Source organism: Calypte anna, chromosome 1 (assembly GCF_003957555.1).
Source record: "Calypte anna isolate BGI_N300 chromosome 1, bCalAnn1_v1.p, whole genome shotgun sequence".
Classification (NCBI taxonomy): domain Eukaryota; kingdom Metazoa; phylum Chordata; class Aves; order Apodiformes; family Trochilidae; genus Calypte; species Calypte anna.
Window position 1 is genome coordinate 110393906 of NC_044244.1, and position 15803 is coordinate 110409708.

Below are 15803 nucleotides of genomic sequence, written 5' to 3' on the forward strand. Positions count from 1 at the left end.
TAACTTAATAAAAAGTTATGAGACTTAGAAGCCTAGCACTTTCTGTAATATTTCCCAAATTGACTTAGTAATACCATCCTGCTTTATGCTTTTTCAAAGGAGGAATCTTTTATTCAAAAGAGAGAAAGCAGCCTGTTTTTTCTGCAGCCACTTCTCCTCTCCAAACTACAGCTCACTGTTATTTATTCAAAATTAGTAATTTAAATCACTTATTAAAAACAGACTTCTACTGAAGGACTGCAATATCCCTGACCACAGTACTTGCTTAGATAAACATCTCATTGCCTGTTGAAAGGCAGTAGCCATATGGGTTTGCTGTTATTTTAACAAGATTACATTAATCCCATGTGCAGCAGAGAGAGATGTATTCTCTTTAGCAGCTTTAAATATTTTTATTACCTGTATCAGAAGATGATAAAGTTTTGCTGACTGGAGCACCATGAGAATGGAGACCTTGACCAGAGAAATCCTTCTCAATCACCTTTACTTTTACTGGAGTTTTCACAGGAGAATCTGAGGAGCATATTTTTTTGTTATTTAAACCATTCAAGACATATATCATTAAAATAATAAGAAATTACTATACCAATGTTAAAGCCTGTTTAAATCATAAGTGTTTGAGAAAATTGTTTAATACAAATTCTAAATGGATATTCACTATGACTCAAAAAAATTTGTGAAATATAGGAATTTATTGTTCTAAACATTTTACTATAATATGCTAGACAACACCCACTTAAGTAAAAGATTTTCTTTAACAACAGAAAAGAATGAAGCTCCTTGAGATTTCACACAAAGACTGTTTAGATTTTTTAGCTTCACACTTATCTCAAGAAACAGAGAATCTTTTCCTGAAAGACAAGTTGAAAAAAAAAAATCTTTGTCACAAGATGACACCAGTCCTTAGAGATTATAGTGCAGATGAAGAAGCTAGTCTGTCATCAGCAAATACTCTGAGTCTGATATTTTTGTCATGTGGAAAACCATCCACCAAAACCAAGCTCTTCTGCATTTTTACTTGACCATGAAGCTTTACAGACTGTATTAAAAGGAGCACTATCGTCTTGTAAGAACAAGGTTTTATGAAAATTAAAAACCTGATTCTGAAGAATACAAACAATACCCCCAACACATTAGAGATGTCTGGACAACAGCATCCCCAAACTTCTCCTGATCCTCTCCTTACCTCTTGTGCCCCAACTTCTCCTGGTCCCCATGAATACAGCTTATCAGTGAAGAGAAGGAAGTGGATTTCCTCACCTGTGCTGGGTGGAGATGATCTCCCTTCTAGACGAGGTTTGGTTTTCACAGCAGTTACAGTAGTGACCACTGTCCCGCAGGGCATCACAGTGCGATCCTTCTCTATCTTAGTGGCTGGCACTGGAGAAGAGGCTTGCCAAGTCTTTAATTCATTGGGTTCTATAAAAGAGAACTAAGAAGGCAAAAAAAAAAGTGTCACCTTAGAAGCAGAGCCAAGTAAGCATGCCACTAATATTTCTAGGTAGTACACCTTCAGCATTTTTACTGACATTCAAGAGGCAAACAGCTAAATCTTTTGATGGACACAAATATCATGTAAACCATTACCATGCAATCTGGATGTCCTACTCTAAACTCAGGCACAAATGGCACTGTGCTACAAGCAGCAGTCCAAATCACAAGACAAGCATTTGCAAGTACTTCCCAAGGTCAAAGATCCACCGTAAAACCATCCAAATGCAGTAGTACCTCTGCACTAATGGATCCCAGCACGGGGCCTGGCACTGGGCTGCTCTCACTGGCCTCACTGTTCAGTGCAAAGCTTTGCTGGCCAGCTGGTTGTTTTCTGAACAAGTCTAGAGGCACAGTCACCTTTGGGGACAAAGGTCCTAGAAGAAATAAAAGAATAATTTAAAAAATCAGCGAATATCTGAGCTGTCAGTTTGTTTAAGTGCAAGAACTCGAGAAGAGGTAGAAGAACTCAGGCAGCTAATTGCAAGAACGGGTTCTACACCACAGGGCAGAAAATGGCAGTCTTCACAGCTTTCTTTCCATTTTACAACTATTCCTCAGCTTGACCTAATACTGTGCAACAGGGAGGAAAGGAGACGTTGTGAGGGACCAGCCTTCAAGACCTGTTCTGGGAAGGAGTGTCAAAACACCATTGTAAGCCCTTGAAAAAACCAAAAGGATAGCCAAGAAAAAGGACTGCCTGGCACCTGCATGTGAAAAAAACCACTGAGATAGCAGTTGCTCAATCTGTTATGCCTCAACCACATTTACTCATTGTTTTGAAATGATTGTTTTAAGCTCAACAGGCCTATGAAAGAAGGAGTTGTGATGGTGGGCTAGGGGAGCTTCTCTGACACCAACCCTCCCCCACTGACTGGCCCAACACAGGATCCAGGATCCATGATTATCTGTTAGCTATCTCTCTAAATTTTCTTCTCCTATTCTCTCTTTCTTTCTCTCCCTTTTCCATCTTAAAATAGTAATAATAAACAATGCAAGACATACCATGATCTTTTTTCCCCCAGGCTGTGCAGCTTGAACATACATGTACTGTGACTTTCGTGCTCAAAATAATCAGTCTGTATGATTGTGCTTCCTGAGCATATAAAATAATCAAGGTATGAGTTATTCCTTCCATAGTTTTAATTAAACCTTATATCCAAATACAGACCTTGAGTGTCATTTTACTTCAGTCCTGTCATGGGGTAGCTGATGGTTGAGCATTTCCTCAGACCATAATATTTTAATTTCTCTCCCTGGAAGGGCCAGATCTGAGACTAGGATTGGATTCAGCTGCACCAAGACTCCTCTCTGAACAGTTTAGAAAACAAGGAGGTCCAATCTGTATCCCTCTGGGTGACATACTTGGGTCATGACAGACATGAAACATTACTTACTTGCCACTATTTCTGGCAATTATTTTTTCTGGTATACACAGAAAAGAAAACATCTGGAAAAGAAAACATCTAATATTTCATTTCAGGTAATAGTCTAGATTCCTGGTGTATCATTAATAATATTTTTTCATAGTTTGATCTTTAGTGCCATTTCAGCAGTTCTCTCGTTCCTCCCCTTTATTAGCTACACTAGACCGGAGCAAACTATCAGTAAAATTACTGCATGATGTCAGGGATGAAATCCTAGTTTTTTGTGGAATTAAAAGACAAACAGAGATCTATTCATTCCTGTTTCTCATCGCTCTCCTTACTAATATGATTCTACTTTGAGATTTCTGTTCAAATGTCTGAGATAAGAATATCTAAGATGATACAGGGGGTGGAGACACATGATTGCCTGTGCAATGAATTGGGATTTTTTTCTTCAATAAACCAGGTTGGTATTTACACTCTAAGTAGGGTGTGAAATGTTTCAGATGTTGTTGGTAGGACTCCCTACTGAAAATGTGCAGGTGCAGGCAAAAATAAACTTTATGTGAGAAACAATTATACATTTGCTAACAGTATATAGAAACCATTTTTTTTGGTTAAATATTGAAACTGGCATCAACATCAGAGAAATTTTTTTAAGCATTTGCCTAAATCTGCAAATAAATGCAATAATGTGCAAGGTATTGCATGACTTTGTGTATCAATACTATTAAAAATAAAAATAAATACAGTAACACAAACCCAAAGTCAAACATAGTCCACTAGGGTATTTTGCTTATTAACTGTAGCTTACTTAAAACATTATTACCTAATACTGGCCAAGCCTTCAGCCACTATCAAAGACATCATGAGTAAAAGCACATTATTTTTAATAAAAAGGTATGAAAAGTTTGGCCAATACTTTCAACCTTTTCCTGAAACAAGCTGGATATAACTGACAGAACTAAACCACAGAGAATTAGCTGAGTGTCAAAAAGCAATATTTCTTTTTCATTTATTTTAAACACAAAACCTGACATAAGAAGGAAAAAGCAAATGGATCCAAGATGTGAAAGACAATTGATATTTTTAGCTACAGCAAAACTGTATCAGCAAAAGAATGTGCAAAGTATAGAAGAATTTATGATGCTGTGTCACCACTTCAATAAAGCTCAAGTAATGAGGTGTTTGGAGCAAGATTACAAAGCCCATGGAAATACCTCAACGTCCTCTTTGGTTTCAGTATTCCTACCCCACCCCTTACTCCCACTAGGAATGTAATAATTCTCCAAATTAACCAAATGCAGTTCAGTGGAGGAGTTTTCTTGCTACTGAAGGCTACCTGCAAGCTGCAGCAACAGAAATAAGTAGCAAAACAGTTTCAGCTATCATGTTTTATATTTAATCCAATATGATAATAAGTATTGTGTTTGACATCTGACAATTGCTAGGCAGCATCTGGGGCTTTAAAAGGAAGGATTTAGCATTAACACCCATGATGCCCCTTCAGCCACAGAAAGACCTGGAAAGCTTCGCTTGAAACCCAAATTGCTCACAGTGGATCTGAAAAGTTTAGAAGGCTGAAAAATTTGGCTATCAGCAAATGGAAGACTCAGTATGTTGACAGTATAGAAAGAAACATTTAGAGCTGAAAACCAGGATTCTCTGCAACCTTAACCCTGAGGAGGACAAGAGACATATGAACTATGTAGTCTCTCTTCTGTCCATGATTACTGATGGCAGTAATGGTGTACACAGACAGCACTTTATCCAGGTCAGTCAGTGTGGCCCATGATGATTTTCTAAGGATTTCAACTCTAGGACATAAATTTAAGTTTACGGAGTTTAAAAATGCAGTCTTATGTTATAAATTTTCCCCGAACTGATCATGCAAAATAATTCAGGTTTAATACTTACTATCCAACTTTCCATCTTCTACTACTTGCAGTTGCAGTGCTTTTGATTTGGCACTTAGTTCACTGTGAAGTAAATGAAACTGTGTTAGGTCTTTGCAGGTAAGAAGATTTTCCTTCCCATTCAGTTTCTCCCCTTTCCCATGCTGGTTGCCAGCACCCTAATTTTTCTTGACCCAGACTAAACCAAGCACTACAACTTGCTAACCGAGGCAGGCAGCACTATGTGGCAGCATGGCAGGACAAGCTGCACGTGTTGGGTCTTCCTGACCTCGGGTAAGGATCAGAAAAAAATCAGCTTTCTTCTGTCCAGCACTCCTGTGGAATTTTGATTGCCTAAAATTTCAGAGGCTTTTCTTGTCCCCAGCAGCTGACAAGCACTGTCCCAGCTGATGTTGGTTCCCAGCCTGAGTGTTACACCTTCCTGGAAGTAATAAACTTGTAGTCAAGATGCTGCAACAGGTCCAGTCAACAACCCATTCAAAGCTGTGGGGTATCCTGCCAAAGCAGGAAAGAGTCCTGCAAAAGCAGGATATATAAATGCAAGTAAATAAAAGTTACAGTCTTAAATGAGAAGACTCAGTATTACTATTCCAAAATAAAACTCAAGGATGTTGCAAGATAACCAGAACTAGCTTCTGTGCAACTCAACCAATATAAACTATTAGCAGAAGTACTGGCCTGTGTGGTACTTAGTTAGATGGACCAGACAATAGATACAAACCCTTTCTTCTAGTTGAGGCAGCAAAGCAAACTGAATTTCTACTAAGAAACCTTTCAGTAAAACTTTGGATTTTATAATCTTTTCAGCAGCATGCTCTGCCAAAAACCTTAAGGGCATGCATACGTGTTTTTTAGGCTGGTGTGTTTCAGGCTGGTGTGATCTTGATCGCAGGCATCCCACCTCCATTAGATGATGTAGGACATCATCTTTACAGCAGGTTTTAAGCTTTTTCCTGCCACTCCCATTCTGCACCTCCAAAACTTGAAAGGAAGCACCTTAACAGTTCTATTGCTGCTCTTCCCATGAAGCTGAAGTGGAGCCTGACATGGTGATGAGTAAACTGGTCTTCAGAGTGGTGGCTATTTTTGTTTTTTAAGAAAGGAAAGGGGTGGTTGAGGGGATGTTAACTTGAAATAAGGTATGCAGCCAAATCCTGATCACTCATCTGTGAAAGTTTGCAAGCTTACCTCACGCACTTCTGAAAAGCAGCCAACGTGGTGGAAAACCCAGCATTATTCCTAGCGTCAAGGCCAAATTCCATTCAACTTAATCACATCCTGCCTGCCCTCTCTCTGCACTTTCAGTTGGAAAGGGTATTACTTTGACAAATTTCCTGTCCAAATTCACTATGAACATGTTTGCTCTGCAAAACTGAGCATGGATGCAGTTCTACCAACAGATGGCTGGAGTGATTCACAGACCCAGTAGCTGAAGCACTATGAGATACTCTAAAATAAAAAGCTGATCCAGAAGTGCATTTTTCCCCCCTTTTACTGTGGAGAATAAATCACATCACGTTAAGTCTTAATGGCAACACAGCCATCTGTGATCTGGGGCTTCCCACAAAAACAGTGAGTTCTTATAACTACAATCCTACTTTAAAAGTCATTGGGCTGTGTGAGTCTGAAGGAAAAGAGCTTCCTATCTGTGTTTTCCACCTGACAGCAGAATGAGAAGCAGTTGTACACACCACCAGACCACATAAAAAGGTGGGACTTTTCCATGTTGTTCTACAACATCCATTTTTCTTTGCTGACTATAGCAACTTCTAACCACGTCTACCCCCTGCACACATGCAGAGGGGTCTAGTGTTCTGCAGGTCATGTCTAACCTCTGATGACTGATCCTAGCATGTTCCCTCAAATCAAACAGCATGTCACTTTTGCCTTCAGGTCTCCTGTTTCTGCAGTGCACACCCAAGAACATTCACAGTCCTGCAGGCTGTGATGAGAAGGCAGAAAAATCTGTGCACTGTGTGCGTGCTCACTCCCCCTTTCAAGTTGAAGAGGAGCACACAGAAGTGCACAACACTCCTTGAGGAAGAGGGCACTCAGCACAGGCAGGCAGATGTCTGAATACACACTTTGTTCCTTGGAAGCTAAGCCTCTGCTTTGCCAAGGAAGGAACGAACACAGTGGATGCCAGGCTGTGAATAGACAGTGAAGAAAAATGTCACACGAGCTAAGCAGCATTACTCTCTGAAAGATGTATTTATATAAATATACATATAAATAGAACTGCGAAGGGGAAGCAAAGCCAAAGAAAGAACCCAAGAGACTCCACTTCACATGAAGTGCCTCTCACACTTATAGCCTGGTAGAAAAAAGAGCAGTATCTGCAGTCTGTTGCATGGCAGCACCTATACCCCATTCCCCTGGGAAGCTGTTTCTGCATGCCTGTGCATATGTTTAAAGCCACTGGAGAAAAACCCCTCTGACCTATCAGTAACCATCAGTGACTCCCCCTTCCTCTATCTGTACAATACAGAAGCTGCCAGATATTTTTGCACTGCTGCTGGGAAGTGGATATTAAAATAGTTTTATAACTGCTCACTTTTGACCTTATTTACAGAAGTTGTGTGAACTACAGAATATCGTGCAGGCTGTCAAAAAGTCCCATTCTTGTACAAAAGAAAATTCTATCTAGTTTTACACCCCCTTTTAAATCATAGCCACCAGTCTTTTAGATGGTTTTTTGTTGTTGTTTTTTGTTTTGGGTTTTTTTTGCACATTTACATTTTTCACTCAGGGAGGGAAAAGAGAGACATCAAATTTCCTCGGATGCAGTTTTCACAGGGAGGCGGATTCAAAACCTTAATAACACTTTTCTTGGCATTGTACAGAAGCAAAGGGTGCTTTATTAAGCCTGTTACTGCTGTTATTTACTAGAATCAGATATCCACTAGGGAAGATCTAGAGACCTATTTCATCTCATTTCCAGTCAGAGAGTAATTAGATAACTGAAGTCCCTACTGGCTCCAGATTTCTCTAAAGCCACCCAACTGGACATATTTCAAAATGCTGTTTTTCCCTCAAAAACATGACATTGGTTAAATAAAAAAAGATGCTTTCCCATAAATGTATTCTCAGTAGGCAAGTTACTTACAAGATAAACTCTTCCTTCCAAAAGGGATTTGCAGCATATTTGGCTACAGAGGTGGAAAACTTCTGCATAGGGTCATTCAATTGAACTATACACGCAAGGTTTGTGCTGCCTGTAAGGGAAAAAAAAAAAATCAATATCCAGCTATTAGCATTCCATCCCCAGGAGGCACATTTCCTCAGAAGAAAGTGAAGAACTCCCTTCCTTACATGAACCAATTAGCAGAAACACTTCCTTTCCTCTCCCACAGAATAAACATCTTCCCTCAGTTTGTATACCACCTACATTAATGGCAATGATCAAGACTGCCCCATCACTGTCCTATGCATAATTCTACTCAGTGTGAAACATGATGGCTCAAATTTAGATTCTGGCCTTAAGTAAAAATGTGAAGGCATAAAATGATCAGCAAGGATAGGGAGACACAATGTACAACAAGGAGGTGGTGGTGTGAGAGTGAGCAGCGGGGGAGTGAAGCTCCTTTCAGCTGCTTCAAAAATACCCAGAAGTTACTACTGTGGTCTCTTTGGACATCAAAGCAAGCTGATTTGTCTAGCAAGGAAGTGGTGACAGTAGTGTTAATTAACAATGGGTTTGTGTACTGCAGTTTTTAACAAGTCCATGGCATTTTAGAGTGCTGGTGCTGAAATACCTCTACCTTGATCTTGGAATTTGATAGTGGTGCAAACGTAGATTAGGTTAGTTATATTGCTACTGTGAGGGGAGACAGTTTGCACAGTGTGCTACTCTTAAAATAATTTGTTTTGTACATTTTTCACAGAATCAGAAATGGTGTCAGTCCCAGGCTTCTAAAATATCAAGGAAAGTGGCAAAAAGCTCAGTATTGACTGTGTGCAAAGCAAACAAAAGATGTGCTGCTTCCCATTGTCCAGAAGAATCTGTGTTTATTTTAAGCTCTCAGCTGTCCCCTGTGGTGCATCAGAGTTGTGGATGAGCCCTGTCTCAGGCACAGAAGCAGTTTGGGCTGGCAAGGCTTTAGAAGGATACAAAGTACTGTGTACAGGCAGCTTATTTGGGATCCAAGATAACTCTGGAGTAAGTATTTTAGCTGCTTTCATAGTGAGCTGAGCCCGAGTTAATGAACCTGGAGCAGTTTTCTGCTAGCCCAGACATATGTCTCTGCAGACAGCAAAGCTCAGCAGCCTGTGGCAGAAAAAGTTGTATAGTTCCACCTGAAATTACAAAGAAGCCACTGACAGACTGACACTGAACAGGGTATTTCAACATTTCTGCCCTGCACACCCCGGAATACACAACAAAGAATTTTTTTCCTTAACAGCAGCAATCACTTTTGGCCTAGATGATACACTGTGGGCCATATAGTACTAAATCTAAGATAATCTTTGTTTACATAAACAAACTAAGGAGATAAAAATGGGCACGGCCCATAAGCAGAGGCCAGTTCTGTGGTTACTCACCAGGTGAACTAACATATCTACAGGAAAGACACAAGCTCCTCTAAATCATCCTAACACCCATGGTTTATAGGATGATAATGATCAGGACAGATAAACCAACCTTCTCCAGCCCTCTATGTATCTATGCAGGTCAGCCTGCAACATTGCACACTTTTATCAAGTCTCAGAGCTGCAACAGGATAATTAATCACTGCTGCAAGACAAAGCCAGGAAAAGGGAAAGGAACAATAATTAAAAGGCAGCAGGCTATGCCCAGAAGCTAGCATCTTCCCAGCTGTGCAGTACTTCCACAGAATTCTGAGTGTATCAGCTAAACCCCAGAATGATACTCATAAGTTCCAAAGTGTTTACACTCCCAGAGTCTCTGGGGAACCAGAAAAATTCCCTCCATATCTTTTTTGAAGAGCAAATAGTGATTTTGCCTCTCAAAATCTGGGTTCCAAAGCAGAGAACATTAATTGTCCTCTCTTCCTCTCATTTTCAGAGAGGGGGCAGAAAGGTTTCCCATAAGATGAATCCTCTGTTGCATGCACTGTATGCTCATAAAGGTATCTCATCTCATTTCATCTCATCTCATGAGTTTTAAAGGCAGCCAAAATAATCTGCTCTTTTGAAAAGCTTCATTTGCACTACAGAATTATGGAGTAATAAATTCTGAATGAGGTTTTCCTGTGATCTACAGTTTCCAGCACAGTTTTATTTATATAGGGTATTTCACTGCACTGAGTTCCAAAACTTCTATAAAAATAATCTGTTTTTTTAAAAAAAAAGAAACAGCCTGCAAAAAAGTTACAGGGGAATCACTTTCAACAAGCACAGCAAAAACAGCATTATGCAAGAGTCTGGGGCAGAAACCTATTACATCTAACTGAAAAAATCAGTAGAGCAAGTAGGATATGTTTATCCAAAACTAATGCCTTGCCCAATTTAGCAGCCACAAGCTTCCATTAAAAAGACTGTTATGGAATTGTTAGTGACCATAAATAAAAGAGCCTCAAATTTGTATTTCCACTGACAAAATCTGAAATATGCCTGCTCATGCCTCAATCAGTGATAGAGGCGTGTTTGCATTTGAAGAAATTTGAGTACTTGCTTGGCAGGCCTGGTGCTTTTTTGCCAAACCAACAGTGCAACTTCACTAGGCAGTGACCTCCTTTTTGGCCTCATTCTCCACTTGCAAAGAGGTACTCCCTCCCATGCCCACAGAGGTCCTTTGTTAGAGGGAAAAAATCCCTGACAACAAAACATCAACTTTGTGGAGGGTTTGCATGGAGAAAAGTTTAGCAAGTCATTAAACTGCTCAAAAGTAAAGAAAAGCAGCTGTCAAAATGGGGTAATAATGGAACCAAACCGATGTCATTGCTAACAGCTAATGGAGGGTTGGATCTGAGCCCCTCATGTTGGGTACACTCAAAGTGATAACTTGTAGAAAGTAAGACTAAAATCCAGAAACTAATTAACCAACTTTATAAATATGCCAATTTCGTTCTGTTTTCAAAAATTATGGATTTATTTATAAGAAGATCAAGATGTTTAAATGCTCAAACTAAAAAATACAGGTTTTGTACAAGCCTAAGTCTGCGTCTTGAAGTACAGCAATTTCTTACATCTTCTTCTGAGAGAAAGGGCATAACCCAGAACTTCCAAATTATTTCACCAGAAAGGAAAAGAAAAAAAAAACAACCCTGCTTGAAAATGAGCAGCATTCTATGGGCTAGGTTACCTGCAGCACTGTGATCAGTTAGGTTTACAGCGATGTTCTTCACCAGCAGTTTGAGTTCGTGAGCCCTTGGAGGTTTTGGTGGACTAGTGCCCTGAGGGAGAAGGCTTACATTCTGTACATTCTGTGAAAAGTAAGCAGAACAACCAGGATGATACATATGCAGATACCAATTTCTTTTGACTTCTGTGACATTGATATAGGGAAGCAGATATGTGCAACAGCCACCCACGAGCTACAATCACAAAGCCTTCACTGCCCAAGGTTATGCTGTTTTAAACAATGTGCTCCAGTTGTTTCTCATCACCAAGCAGTGTTAAACTTAATCACTTTTGAGTCAAAAACGCTAAGGAGAAGGATACTTCACAAAAAGATTTTGGTAGAAATAAGGCTTACCTGAACCTCCTTTATGGCTGTAGGCCTTGTACTCAACACCACGGATGGAGAAACTGAGCTAAAGAGGTCCTTCAAAACATCTCTGAGTGTTTCAGATATTGCACATGTCCCTGCTGTCTGTCCCTAAGAGGAAAAAAATCAATCATGCTTCTCAAAACTCAGAAGAAAGAAGTTAAGGCAAACATTAATTTGGTATATCTAAATCATCAAAGCTATTTATTGAACATTAAAACTTTGACAGAGAGAGAGAGAGAGAGAGAGAGAGTTTCTGTTGCCAAAACCAAACTGTAACAAAAGATCATGCAAATAATTACTTAAGTTTATAATGTTATCCATTAAAGGAAACCAGAAATGCACACTGAAGAAGTTGCATGGTGTTTGAAAGTTAGGAAGGCACAGTTATCAGCCCCAAAATCAGAAGTTTGTATTTTATGATGGTGTTTTATTAAAGTTTTTGTACTGCTTTGCACCCCACTGACAGAACAGCTGAGGTCATCAGATAAGCAGATCAGCACTGTCCCACTGATTTAATGGGAGTTACGCCAGCTTGCAACAGCTGAGAAGAAGCTAATCCTCTGCTGCACTGAAAAAAAATCATTGCACCTCTTGGAGGTTTTTGGTCTTACTAAAAAGTGCACGGTACGGACAGACAGTCATGCTGCTTGAGGGAAATAACTCACATTTGTCCATTCAAAAATCTCACAGCAATCTGCATTTGGCACTAGTCTCTGAGAGGTCAGAATAGAGCATGGATACTGCATACAGATGTAGCTTCATATAATTAATTGTAAGGTGTATGAAGATGGTGAACCACCCCTGCCCTCCCTGTGCCCGCAGAGAAGCCTGTTTCCCGTGTCATGCTCCTCAGAAAATCTCTTCTGCTCAGTGAGCCTTCACCTACAGTGAGCCTATTTTTAAATTAAGCTATCAGAGAAAGAGCAGTTTACTACCCAGCTGCTCCAAAGGTGGCACAGAAGAAACCTCAGTGGGGTATCTTTTCTAAAGAAAAGACTGAAGCAGGCGACAAAGATCTGAACTAAACAACAGTGGACTCATCCATCCTTTCTCACCTGGTGCCTTAACCGAGAAGCTTTACTATTACCAGAACAAGACTTTAAAAGAAGAACAGCTGGAAAATGCAATAATCACACCATAGCAGAAAAAAGGCACCTTTCTACATGCTGCTGTCTGGTGGGAGTATGCCTATAAACACTGTGCCATGGCCATCACAAAAAGCCCTGCTAGAAAGACAAGGCACACTGATAACAAAGACACCCCGCTTGCACCATCAGGGAGATCAAGTGGGGGACTGAAGGCCTAACCCTGGTAGGTTGCTTTGTTAACACTGCAGCTGTGCCCCCCCAGCTTCCAGCACTGCCTGACCCATGGTGCCACACAGCACCATGAAGCTGCAAGGCAGTACCAGCCCAGCTCTCAGAAAACCACACCCCTGCTAAGCTGGTGGAGCACAGGCTTTGCTCTGTCACCCTGGGCACTCTGCACCACACTCATCTGTCACAGAACACCTCAGCACGAGAGGCAATCTATCATCCCAAAAGCCTTCCAAAAGTCCTTTCTTAGGTGTAGAAGAACGATCCTCCAGTGACTCCTGCACTCCTTATGCTTGCAGCTTGCACAACAGGTCAAAACAGATTTGGAGTAACAGCCCTTTCCCAATTACCCAGGTGTTACAGAAACATTTAAGGAGTTTCATAAAAATCCCAGGAATGTTGTGTACAGAAATCAATCCTGTTTCACTGCCTTCTTACCTCATGGCCCTTTGATGACAGGTCGCTATGGCTCAGAACATACAACATCACCCAGCCCCACAGAGACTCTGCTTTCTTCACATTGTTCTGCCTCCTACAGCCACCAAGCAAAGAGGCAGCAGTACATTTCTGCAAGCTGCACAGTACTCTTCTACTTTAAAAAAAATGTTAAAGTAAAGTAGGATGTCTAAAGCCTCAGTTTCAGTAATTCCAATATTTATGTTCCCAGACACTGTTTGATGAAGAACGGTGTCAACTTGTACAATATCACCCAACACTCACTTTGCCATTGACCTAATCTTCCATATGTTATTCAATGGTAACAAGAGCAATAATTTGACTTCTCCTCATAGGTATTGTCTGATGTTTCCATGGTTATGTGGAAAGCAGTTTGGTTAAAGAACCTCCTGTCAGCCCATCCTTAGTTGTAAAGTAATGCTCCATCACAACAGCCTCTGCAATTCAAGCCACAATGGCTTAAGTGCTAACCAAAAAAGCTTAGGGCAACACATTTTACATTATGTTTGAAGTGGGCTAGGGGTGTACAGTCAGCTACTGTGGCTAGCTTTGGGCAAGCCAGCACGTAAAGCCACATGCACAACCATGCTAAGCCAAGCCCTACCAGTCTCTACCAGTTTGGCAACAGTCAGGTTGCCAAAAACAAGGCAGCTTCACCCCTGTCATCAGGAAATAGGTTATTATACCCATCTTGTTTGCCTGATGACAAATGCACTGTGTAGATAATCACAAACAATTGAAGGCATTTATTTGCACACATAATATTTCTTCCAAAAGAGGAAAAAACAAGACATAAAAGTTGACATTTAAGTTTAGGAGCTGAAGCTCTTTCTGAGATGTAGGTTGCTCACAGATTTTAGCTCTTTTATTTTTTTTTCCTCCCCTCTTCCCTAACTGCTAATAGAAAATTCAAAGCGAATACAAAGTTCTTAACTATTGAGAAATTAACATGGCTCTATTTAAGAACATGGGAAAAGCACAGCAAGCAACAACTCCTTTGCAATTCTGTTTGTGAACTCCAGGTAAGTCTAGTGACTGTACCAGACTCATCTGCATTTGACAGTGAGTACTTAACGACTCTTCAATATGTGAATAATCACCATGCCACCCCAACACGTGAAGGTCATCTACATTGCTACGCATGCACAGGAAAATATACATTAAAACACACTTCAAAGGATTTGTCTGGCTTTAGTTATAACATTCATATTTTTGTGTAAAAAAGTGTGGTAATAAATTAAGATTCTAGGTCACTTAGTACAGGTCTTTAGAAGCAGTTCTACTATAGAAAAAAACTAGTTTTTAAAAGATGCTGTTAGTTAGAAAATCAGTTACACAAAACGTAACCAAGTGTTGTGCCACTGCTGTAAAGAAGGTTTCAGTCACCATGTTTTCACCAAAATAGGAAAAAATAATTGTGAAGAGTCAAAGGCAGAATCCAGCCTCAGTCATGAAGAAACACACAGGGGATGTCCCAATAAAAAACTCCCAATGAACCAAGTGTTTACATACTAAGATAAGATGCAGTTCCAAAAGTATAAAGATATTTTAGATCACCCATAATTTACTTAAATAATTCTGTTTCTTCAGAGCTCTTTCTGAACTACTGTTGCCTGATTTAAAAAATGTTATAAGTTAAGGAAGGAACAACTTTGTAATTACTTTGATCAGAATATCATTACAATTGGCTTTTTTTGTTATTTTAGAAGTCCTCTCCAAGAGGTCATTTAGGAGCAGACATTTCACGCCTTTGACTTCGTATGAAAAATGTTTGCCAAGTAATTTGTCTCTCAAATACAGACTTCATTTATCTTTAATGCTTCAGTAACCTTAAGAAATGCTCCTAGATTCCAGAGATGTAGTTTGGCAGATGAACCACAGCAGATGTCACTGACGCAGTTCAATGCAGCACTGCCAACAGGCAACTGCTCCATGTTTCTACCCAAGGCACCCAGCAGAAAGGAATGGCATTTTTGTTTCAGCTCTTGCAGCCTCACCCAGTATCTTAGCTCTAGACATTTCTACTGCTAACCTAAAGCACTTTTGCACCAAAATGATGGAGACCCATCTTCTCTACCATTACAACAAGTAAAACTTACTGACTGACCTCTTGCACTGTTGGCTGGATTTCAAAGTTGGTTTCATCGGCGTTAATGAGGAGCCACTCAACTTTGACATCTTCTCCTTTGTCGTTCACATAAAGCTGAAGCTGTGAATAGGAAAGAAGTTACTGGAGAATGTTCTGGTGTCCTGTAAAGAAATTGTAGGTCAAGCTCCATGCTAAGGCTCACCAAAGGAAGGATGATACCAGTTTCCAAGTAAGTAAATTCAAAGTGACAGTCTAAAATGCAGAAGTTAATCTTTGAGACTGCATCTCAGTCAAAAAAGGATATTGTTGTTCTATACATCCAAATAGTCTACCCAACATGTTATTTATCCAGAGTCTCCTAAGGAGGTAGCTTAATTTATTAATTTTTTAATTTATTACTATCCCAAGAGGGAAACTGTAATATTACCAAATGTTTTACCAGAGCTAACATCAGCTTGTATGCATTTTGCAAACAGGATGTTCAGCTCAGCTGGG

At 40.0% G+C, this 15803-nt stretch overlaps 1 protein-coding gene across 3 annotated transcripts in view; it reads right to left on the reverse strand.

Moving 5' to 3' along the window:
* Positions 1-15803, reverse strand: part of C2CD2 (C2 calcium dependent domain containing 2) — a 38367-nt gene that overhangs the window by 9006 nt on the left and 13558 nt on the right. For all 3 annotated transcript variants that reach the window (XM_030469298.1, XM_030469297.1, XM_030469296.1), the window contains exons 4-11: positions 15327-15428; positions 11433-11555; positions 11040-11160; positions 7881-7989; positions 4776-4837; positions 1729-1868; positions 1261-1432; positions 400-513 (exon numbers count right to left, since the gene is read on the reverse strand). In XM_030469298.1, coding sequence (XP_030325158.1) covers positions 400-513; positions 1261-1432; positions 1729-1868; positions 4776-4837; positions 7881-7989; positions 11040-11160; positions 11433-11555; positions 15327-15428 — 943 coding nt within the window. The remainder of the gene's footprint in view (positions 1-399; positions 514-1260; positions 1433-1728; positions 1869-4775; positions 4838-7880; positions 7990-11039; positions 11161-11432; positions 11556-15326; positions 15429-15803) is intronic.